This window comes from Nicotiana tomentosiformis, chromosome 4, assembly GCF_000390325.3.
Source record: "Nicotiana tomentosiformis chromosome 4, ASM39032v3, whole genome shotgun sequence".
NCBI classification, from domain to species: domain Eukaryota; kingdom Viridiplantae; phylum Streptophyta; class Magnoliopsida; order Solanales; family Solanaceae; genus Nicotiana; species Nicotiana tomentosiformis.
The window spans coordinates 14,503,044-14,513,671 of NC_090815.1; the positions used below are offsets into that span (position 1 = coordinate 14,503,044).

A 10,628-nucleotide genomic window follows, 5' to 3' on the forward strand; every position below is an offset into this window, starting at 1 on the left:
CTATGGTATGGCTATCACCCACATCTTGGAAGCCCGCAACATCTCTATCTCAGAATACCCTTTTATTTTTGTTTCAAAGTCCTAAAACTTCAGAGCCTTAGCTAGTATGGGGTATATTGTGTTAAGGATTCTTGGGTGAAGAAACAAGAGGGTGAAGTCAAGAATGTTCAGCCTGATTCTAAGATTAAAGCCTATGTTTCCCATCATAGTGTAAGTGATCCTGATCTTGTAGAAAAATTAACCGTTATTGACAATACGCTGACCATTATCAAGCACCTTCTTGCTACAACTCAATCAACGTTTGGGGACATCCATGCCATCTCCAAAGAGACTGGGTCCGATGTTTCAAAGATAAGGGTCAAAATTCTCAAACTTGTAGAAAACGCAGTCAAAACCTTCAAGGAAGTACATGACATAATTGATGGGGTAACAGTTTCAACTAATGCTAGCTTTGAGCGTCTAAAGGAGGCAATTTGTAACACTCTCACTTATTTCTTGCGTCATTAGTTGTGGATGTTTCCGACAATATTTTGCCCTTTTTTTTTGTTTTGGACTGGATAACCAGTCGCTGGATATTTTGTTTACTTTTGCTAAACTTTGTATGCCTATAATTTACAAATATTTGCCTATGATGTGCCTGTCTCTGCTTCATTTCAACTTTACATATGCATGTCCCCTCTTTGCTGATGTCAAAAAAGGGGAGAAAAGATGCCATACATTGCAGGACAAATAGCAGCACTTGTTGAGGGAAGTCGACTAAAGCATATGCAGCACTTGTTGAGAGGAAGTCGACTAAAGTACATGCAACACTTGTTGAGGGGGAGTCGACTACAACAGAGCAAGCCGACAGGGAAGTAAACTATTGTTTATATATATTATTTTTGTCATCACCAAAAAGGGGGAGATTGTTAAATATACGTTTGGTGCAGAATCACAAGAGATAAAACAAAGAAATTAAGATTCCCTATCATTCAAGCATAGACTAAGGAAACAATCTATCAACGGAAGCAAAGGAAAGGAAAAGTATCAATGATTAGCTATGATAAAGGAAGAAGCAGCGGAAATCCGGAAGAAGAGTCAATCAATGATTTGATAGATGATTGATGGAAGCTAGGGAAGGTCCCAAAATCAAAGTAAAACAAGAGTGCAAAGCTCTACACTGGAGATCGTTAAAGCCCGAAATTAAGGGATCCATCATCAATCACTCAAGTAACGGAAAGATCTGCCCCACGGAAGAAAAGTCTGTCAAGGCCACAAGTCAAGGAAGATCAACGGAAACCTGATCTTATTCTTGGAAAGAATCAATTTGCGATTCCGTTCAAGGATCAATTCCCTTGGGTTTGTATTCTCTCAAGACACGCGTCAATCAAGAGTCAAGAAGGCCTCACGAAGTATATATATATATCTGTTCCAGGCTTGAAGCAGACATACTTTGAACGAACCATTATCACTTTTTTTTGTTCTACTTCAAACAAGCATTGCATTTTTTTTAGATCTGCTGTATAATTAGTGAGAGAAGAAAAAGAGATAAACACTGGTGAGGCATTGTATCAAGAAGGGAAAAGTGACATAGAGACTAAGTTGTTGGTGTAAAGCTACATCAACCATCTTGTACTCGAGAAACTTCAATAACTGAAAGAGATCACCCTTGCAACCCAAGGGGACTGGACATAGGATTCACATTGAATCCGAGCCAGTAATAAAAATTCTGGTGTCTTTATTTCCTGCACGTTATTTCTACATTATTATTATTATTCTGTTCTTATCTTTAGTTGACTAATTGGTAAACTAGTCAACTACTTAAAGTACTAAAAATAAAAATCGACAATTCACCCCTCCCCCCCTCCCCCGTACTTTCAATGACTTGTAGCAACTTCTTATAAAACAGGCAGGTTGTGAGCAACTCATGCAGACAGCTTACAAGCAGCTCAAGAAAATCCTCGCAGCTGCTTCCTAAGAAGCCTCATAATTGCTTTCTTTTTCTATAAATAGAGGAGCTTTCAGTTTATTATGTACATCAGTTTGAAGTTGAATAAAATATTAGTCTCTCTCTATACATATCTTTGATTTATTTGCTTTGCAGTCTTTATTTTATAACACTCAATAAATACCAGACCGTTTTTTTTTAGTTGCTAGAGTCCATCATGATGCTCAAATTAACTCAATTTCCAAAATTCATATTTTTGAGTCTTGGAGCAAAACAAATGAATTTTTGTGATATAGTTTCTAATGTTGAAGACTAACTATTGTAGTAATCCGTTATATTAACCAATCATTGTGTTAGGCATCGTATTTAAGTAGTTTGGAGTGATTGCGATCGAAATCCCTCTCAAAGTCGAGCTCATGTTGCTCAAATATAGAGTTGAGAATGAAAAAAAATTCAATTCTAACTGCCTAGGCCAATTCACGTTAATTTGTGATCACACGGAGGTACTAATTGATTCTTTTGAAATTTTGCGACAATTATTTCGAACGTATCTAGATGTTTCAAAATAAAAATAAATAAATAAATATAATATATATATATATATATATATATATATATATATATATATATATATATATATATATATATATATATATATATAGAAAGATGAAATATTCATTATAGATTTTAACTCTATGTACTGACATTGTAAAAAATATTTACATAATCAGATCACTTAGGTAATTATATATAACTCTATTTAATATCGTGACCTAAAGTAATTGTACTTAATTTACTATAACAAGTTAATCTTTGCATTGTAAAGTATATAACTAAAATCCTCATACTGAAATGATTTAGGTTTAAAGCTTCTGCAAGTGTAAAAATTAAGTCTTAATGTTATTTATTGGATTTGAGTTCTGACTCTAGAAATTTTTCTCCAGTGTACTTGTGTATATATGTTGAGATATATCTTTACCCTCAAAACGGGTAACAATTAAATTTGTAAGTGATTTTAAGGATACGCGGATTAATTCAATACGAACGATAAATTGTGTTAGATTAAACAGATAGAAGACGTAATAAATTGTCAAACCGCTTAAGGGGTAGGTTCCGGAATCAACAACAGCCTTAATGAAATATCTGCCCTCGATCTCGGACTCACAATAACTGAGCACTGATGAACAAAAGTGAGAACTTTGAATAACAGAGAAAATAATACTCCCTCCGTTTCAATTTAGATGAGATAGTTTGACTCGGCACGGAATTTAAGAAAAATGAAGAAGACTTTTGAAACTTGTGGTTTTAAAAGCTTAAGGGGTAAAGGTTTTGTGGGGTAATGATATTTTTGTGTGGTTATAAAAGCTTCTCATTAAGGGTAAAATGAGTAAAATAAAGAGTTTAAAGTTGAATTATTTCCAAATTTAAAAATGTGTCATTTATTTTGGAACAGACTAAAAAGGAAAGTATCTCGTCTAATTTGAAATATATGGAGTAGTATATTATCTTGATGTGCGTATTACAATGTGGTTAATGAATAATGATCAGATCCCCCTCCCTTTTATATAGTAGGGGAGTCTTACTCTAAATACAGTTCCATAAAAGTTAAAAATCTTCCGTTTAACTAATCACTGGATTTCTGCCGATATGTGTCGAGATCCACGCCGTGATATCCGGTTAGTCACGTATATCACGGCCTATTGTTGGTCGTGCTCGATTGCCTGGTAGTGCTCTCTGATGCCTCTAGGATTCGAATCGAACTCGGGGCCATGGCCCCGATACTCCCGAGTTCGGGCGCTTTGCCCGGATCTCATCTCGAGGGGATCCTTGCCTCGATTCTGGTCCCTTGTCATCATGCCTCTTGTTCCGTTTACCTTATTGGAAAACCGAGGCGTCTCATGAGCCCGATTTCACCCGTATATATATATATATATATATATTAATTCCTAAAATAACTCACATCCTACCATTGCCTCCGAAGCTTTAGGAGATAAGACTTCCACTTTTACTTTTGTGAATTTTCATGGCACCATTCTCTAATTGTTTTTTTTCTTAATCACTATCCACAAATTTCCAACTTTTTTGCTCTGTCCCCTTCAGTATTTGGGAATAACTTTCCAATTCCTCCTCTGACTTTCATCTTCATCACATTGTACATAAAATCATCTTGTCATATCTACATTCGTTTTTGTTGTTTTCCCCTATAGTTTATATATGTTTAACGTAAAGGGTGGCTATGTTTAACACGCCCTTTGTTCTATCTTTTGCACTTTTATTATCATTTCCTCTTCTTTTCCTTTTCGCACCACGAATCTTTCCACCAAAACACGTAGAAATCTCAATTCCTGATGAACTTGATGATTTAGCGTTATTCCGCCGCGCTACCCTTGCTTCCATTGATAGGGGCGGTGGTGCCATTTCTCGCCTTGGCACCACCAACCCCCATCTGAAGATCGCTTTTCTCTTCCTCACCAACACTGATCTTCATTTCGCTCCTCTTTGGGATCGATTCTTCGCCGGCCACGACGGTCTTTACAATATTTACATCCATGCAGATCCCTCAGCCAAAGTTTCGCCACCTAGCGGGCAGATTTTCAAGGGCCGTTTTATCGCGGCCAAGAGGACTCAACGTGCATCCCCTACCCTAATATCCGCTGCTCGTCGCCTTATGGCGACGGCTCTCTTAGACGACCCGTTAAATTCCTATTTTGCCCTTGTTTCACAACATTGCATCCCTTTACATTCATTCAACTATATTTACAACTCCCTCTTTACATCTCAATTCCCCGAATATCGGAGCTTCATCCAAATATTATCTAACGAGTCGTACATGTGGGACAGATACGTAGCACGTGGCGAAAGTGCAATGCTACCCGAAGTACCATTCGATAGGTTTCGATTTGGGTCTCAATTCTTTGTTCTGACGCGAAGACATGCATTGGTAGTAATTAGGGATAGGAGGTTATGGAGGAAGTTTAGATTACCTTGTTTGAACGACGATTCGTGTTATCCTGAGGAGCATTATTTCCCAACACTTTTGTCAATGGAGGATCCCGAAGGTTGTACACAGTATACTCTAACTCGTGTTAATTGGACGGAGAGTGTTGATGGACACCCGCGTACTTATTTTCCGGCGGAGATTTCGTCGGAGCTTATTTATAAGCTCCGGGAATCGAATTCTACGTATTCTCACATGTTTGCAAGAAAATTCTCGCCGGATTGTTTGAAGCCGTTGATGGATATTGCAGACAAGGTCATTTTCCGGGATTAAACCGGGTATGTTATTTTTTTTAAAAACATATTTGTTATTGCAACAAAAATATTTAGAAGTTGTTTGGTTATTAGGATTAGAAAAATAAATCCGAAGTGAAAAAGTTGATAGTACTATTACATACCGTGTTTGATATGGCGTTTCTTTTTTCATATAAGTAATATCAAGATAACTTTATAGAAAATTTTAGTATATTATTTCATATTGGATCTAACATGGAATAACTTATACTAGGATTAAGTTTACGGAAATAAAACACCTAATGATAATATTTTAATTGATTTATCAATTGTGTACCATGTTTATCATCAGATGCGAAGCATATTTTTGTCAATATTTTTATTGATCTATCATTTTTGTATGTTCATTGGATATTTATTTTTATAATTTCTTTTTGAATCACCCAAATTACCATTTTCTTAAATATTACACATGAAAATAAGGTAATTTTTCGTTAATTGTTAAAGAGTTACATAATATTTTCATCGGAGTAGAATTCATTATGGCCTGATTCGTTTTCCCTAATATTGATGTATGATGAGATATATGGTCAAGAAAATGATCTCCTATGACTAGTTACAATTTTAATATAATTTTAAAAATGATCTGATTCTACAAAGGAGCCGAGGGTCTTTCGGAAACAGTCTCTCTACTTCTCCAGTGTAGGGGTAAGGTTTGTGTACACTCTATCCAAACCCTACTTGCGGGATTTTACTGGATTGTTGTTGTTGTTGTTGATCGGATTCTACAAAGATCTATTGTGTTTTGCTTACAGACCTCATATGTTATATTTTACTAATCTCTTGTAAAAATAACTAGACGATTAAAATAATATTTGTAATGAGCCATAAAACCAATCTCCCCTCTATTGTATTACTGAAGCGCGCTACTTTATTTGATTTTGCAGGTGGTTTGAAATGTTGTTTTAGGTTATTGTAGGAACCAAAAGTCTGAAGGCTGAAGCAGGAAGAGGCTGAGGCTTAAGCCAAAGCCCTCTCAAAATAAACAAATGCTGCTGCTATTTGGTGGTCTCTCTTGTACATAAATTAGGGAACTGCCTTGGCTTTCTTGCTGGTTGGATAAAACTTATCCGTATCGGGTGTTTATAAACGATGTTGGAATGGTGCGATGGTCAAAATGGTGCTAATTATGGGCTTAGATGCAGTTAGAGAAGGATTTGGTGCAAGGATAAGCAAAATGTAGCAAACATGCTTCTCTCTTGTTCTCTTTCCTTTTACACATACTTTTTATGAGGTTTCAATTTGTAACTCATATGCCTTATAAATTTATATATTATACAAACCTCTTGTTTCATATTTGTGTAAAGGAACTAGATTGTAATCTACATGTAGAAGATTTTGCCGCTCATGTGTCAATTTTATTCATTTTTAATTTCTATTTGGTGTAACAAATTTACCTTATTTAGGTTTAGTTTCTTACAACTAGATGCATTCATTTGGTTTAATAGCAATAGTTATGTGTCAATCCCAAATAAGTTAGGGTGGGCTATATGAATCCTTACTTTTTCATTTAAGCTCAACTAATGTTATCATCATATGAGGACTCATCATGAATTGACAAGTTTTACTCTAGCTGCTACCGCTAACGTACCATAATGTTCTTCCTTCACTTGAGTTTGGGACTCACAATATGGACAACTTCACATAGATGGAGCTTTGATGCATTCATTTAGTACTTCATGCTAATAGACATCTTTAAATAATGTCCCTACTTAAAGTCTAAAATGAAAAAACTGACTCAAGTCGACTTAAAAATTGATGATCTGCACTTTGATTTGGTCCGACATTTGTTTTTAAATTTAGGAATGTGAACATTTTGTTAATTTAGTCTAGTATAAAATATTGACCAACAAAAAAAAGAAGAAAAAGAAATACTCTTTCAGTGATCAAAGTCTTACCTTTGTAGTCTTTCCATAGTTCATGTTTATCAACACCTGTCTATGCTAATGCCTATAGCGCCCTCCACAACTAATGTTTGCACGCACATTCTCATTTGCTAATGCTCATGTACCAGGCGTTAAAGAGTGTACTTGCTTTTCCTTTTTTTTTTGTCAAGATTGGGTTGATGTTCAGTGTACCGCTTGTCTAGCCTATGCTTGCAAGCCTACATAGCTCCACCTTTTTTACGGGGAAGGTACTTCATGTCCTAGCTTTCCTTTCTTTTGGGGCCATTTCCTTCGCCCTTTCTTCTTAGTCTGAGGCATCTCCCTCTCGTCCTATTGTGGTAAGTTAACCGTAAAGTTTTGGAAGCGGCATTTCATTCCCTTGTTTCTTCGTGCCCCCCCCCCCCCCCAAGCACCCCCGGCTTAGGGGGACCAGAAAATGCCTTTCATTTTCCACCCTTTCCTTCCTTAACAAGCCCTCGAGCCTCCTTTGCGCCGCCTTCTTTCATAGAAGCCCATGAAATGGGACGGAGATCTGCCCGAACTTAGTCCAATCCTATTAAAGATGGGGGCAAATCAAGTAACTCTTATAGATAGATGGGATAGAAAGGAAGAAATACTGATAGTATTTGCAGCTGCTTCTTTTCGATCGATATACAAGCAGTTGGGCGCGAACATTTCTTCGTGAAAAAGTTCATCCTTGTCAATATAGGACTATCTTTTATTTTACTTTTACTTATTTTTTATAAATCTCTCATTTTCGAAATTTTTTCATTGTCTTTAGTACGATCTGGCTTCACACCTCTCATCTATTGGAACACCAACCCAATCTTGAAAGCTGAAGTGGGTTTGGAGAATAAAAGAACAAGAACATCTTCTTTACCACCAAAAATGGTAACATAAGACTCTTCTTCACTCATGTTTATCATCTGCTCGTGAATATCGTCCAGTCAAGTCTTTATTCTTTTATTCTTAAATATGGGTGCTAACGTCCAATCCTACACCTCTTAATGAAGCGTACTACAATCGTTAGCAATAATAAATCCAACAAGGTTGGGGTCAAATCCCACAAGGAGTATGTGTGTGTTAGAGTGTCCAAATGTGTGTAAACTTGGTGATTCTTAATGTAATCTTCAAACGAAGAGTGGTTGTTCAATTACTTCTAAGGTTACTTCTAAAATTACTATGAAAACTAGTTTAGGAATTTTATCGAATACTTAGAATGCGAGTAAAAATGAAGTTGTAACAAATAAGAGAAAAGCGTTAGGATTGCTTCCTCTTCGTGTAGGTTATGCTTTTGGGTATACAAATGTTCAATTCTAGTTAATTAAGCATATGTTATGGCTTTAATTTCTATTCTACTAACTTAATGTCTTCCAACAATAAGAGATTTTTACCCCAAGTTGCTCTTCCAAGCCAACTAAGACTCAATGATAAGCAATTGATTAGTCCAAGTATATATCACACTATTCTTAGCTAGATTTCATTAATCAAGTAATTAACCCACTTAATTCCTTGCTAATTACTTTACATCTAAGCTAAGTTCTACTCTTCCAAGCTCGAACAAGCAAAATAGGCATGAATTAGTGTTTGCAACAACAAAATCAATCAATAAAGTATGGAGTAATTAGATAATACAAAGCTTAATCAAACTTCGAATTTATATTAACAACCCAAAAATATAACCCCACTTAGGGTTCACAATCCTAGCTTAAGAAGCTTAGCTAGACATAATAAAGAAAAAAATACAAAGATAAATGATAATCTAAACATATTAATTAAGCAAACTATAATGAAACTACCCAAAACTCTTAAAGGGAAACTCCAAAAGCTACTCTTCAATGTTCAAATGGGTCAAAGATACACTAAAAATGACTTATATTGCTATTTATAATCGTTTGCAATATCTAACAAAAGTACCCCTACGGTTTCTAGTCGTGGAGCCGATTAATGATCGTCTCCACGTTTAGCTTTAATGCTTCAGGTGTCCTCGTGGCTTTGTTCGTGGAGATGCTGATGTTTGTGGCCTAGTTCGTGGGCTGAAATGGCTCCACGATTCAGATCGTGGAGCTGGGCTATACTTGCACAATTCTTTACTCTAGATGCCCTTCAAGATCGTGGAGCAGTTCGTGGAGACGTTCAAGATCGTGAAGTTGGGCAGTTTACTCCAAATTTTCCCGACTTAGCCATTTTTTATGCACTTTTGCACCCCAGTTTTGGCTCCCGATTGACCTTAGTGGAGCCATCTCCACTTTTCAATATTCAAATTCTTCAATCTTATGCTTCAAATTCCATCTCTTTTCATCCTTTTTGATCCAATCCTTTGTCAAATATTTTATTTAAGCTCAAACATCTGAAATCGACCAAATTAAGTTAGTTAAAGCTATTAAATCTTACTTAAATAACCTTAAAACTCAAGAAAAAGGTATGAATAAATTAGCAAAATACCATCTTATTATTAACTTGCAACTCGTATGAAAAGCGAACAACATCAGCCTCGATATAAGGTGCATGAAGTTTCAACAACTCTTGAATAAACTGTCTTGAAGTTAAAATTGCTTGTTTAGAGATTAAGTTTGAAGAATTAACCTAAATAGCCTCACCCTGCTACTTAAACTAAAAATAGTTGGTAAATATAAATATATACATATAATCGTGTATAGTCTCTATATATCGGCTAGAAAAAGTAAACAGTAGATTTGGCCAACTATTTATATAAAGATCCTATATAAGATTTAATGTATATAGTTGAGAACTTCGTATGGAACCTTATGAATTCTTCAAGTTCCAGCAGATGAGATAAAATTACTTTTGAAAGAGAACCTTATTCCATCTACAAGAGATACTCGTTTATTCAGTATTTGACCATTCATAGCAGTAATATCTATCTTTGTAAGTGATTTAGTAATTCATTTTGGTGATCACTTTGTTCTAGCCTATCTTAGTATTTCTGTTTTTTTTTTCGGGATTGCCATTTTAAGTATTGATCCCATTGGACTTCTTATGTCGGGATGTGAATTAAATAAAAAATATTCGTTTTTAGGTAGTTTATGGGCAACTGCTCAATTAATTAGTTATAAAATACCGCTAGCTCTATGTGTGTTATCTATATCTCTATGCGTGATTCGGTAAGACCTAAACTTTCCCCGAAAAGATAGTTTCTCTCAGTTTGCATTTTTTTACTCTATGATAGTTAAAGAGTTAACAAGAATACATATTATATTCACCTTTATTATTTTTTTGCACTTTTCTACGGTAGTTGTAGTATTCTTAGGGGTCATTTGGTTACCAGAATAAGAATAATAATTTCGAGATAGAATTTGGGATTGCATATATCCCATGTTTGGTTAAAGGTATTAGTTAATTCCGAGATAAATTTTATACTAAAATGATGGAATAAGCTATCTCATATAGAAAGTGGAATAGCTAATTTTATGGGATAACCTTGTTTATCCTACCGTTATACCAAACGACCCTTACAATCTTCGCACAACGATTAGCAACAATAAGTGGCTATGCATCATATA

The 10,628-nt window shown here is 35.4% G+C and overlaps 1 protein-coding gene across 1 annotated transcript; it reads left to right on the top strand.

Annotated features, from left to right (window-relative positions):
* Positions 1-3,964: 3,964 nt before the first annotated feature.
* On the top strand, positions 3,965-6,594 carry LOC104114632 (glycosyltransferase BC10-like). Its single transcript, XM_009625119.4, has 2 exons — positions 3,965-5,203; positions 6,106-6,594. The coding sequence occupies exon 1, from the start codon at positions 4,164-4,166 to the stop codon at positions 5,196-5,198; it is 1,035 nt and encodes a 344-aa protein (XP_009623414.1). The 5' UTR covers positions 3,965-4,163; the 3' UTR covers positions 5,199-5,203; positions 6,106-6,594.
* Positions 6,595-10,628: the final 4,034 nt, after the last annotated feature.

Excerpts from the sequence above, each read along its gene's own strand:
- LOC104114632 (XM_009625119.4), top strand. The coding sequence starts at position 4,164 with ATGTTTAACACGCCCTTTGTTCTATCTTTTGCACTTTTATTATCATTT.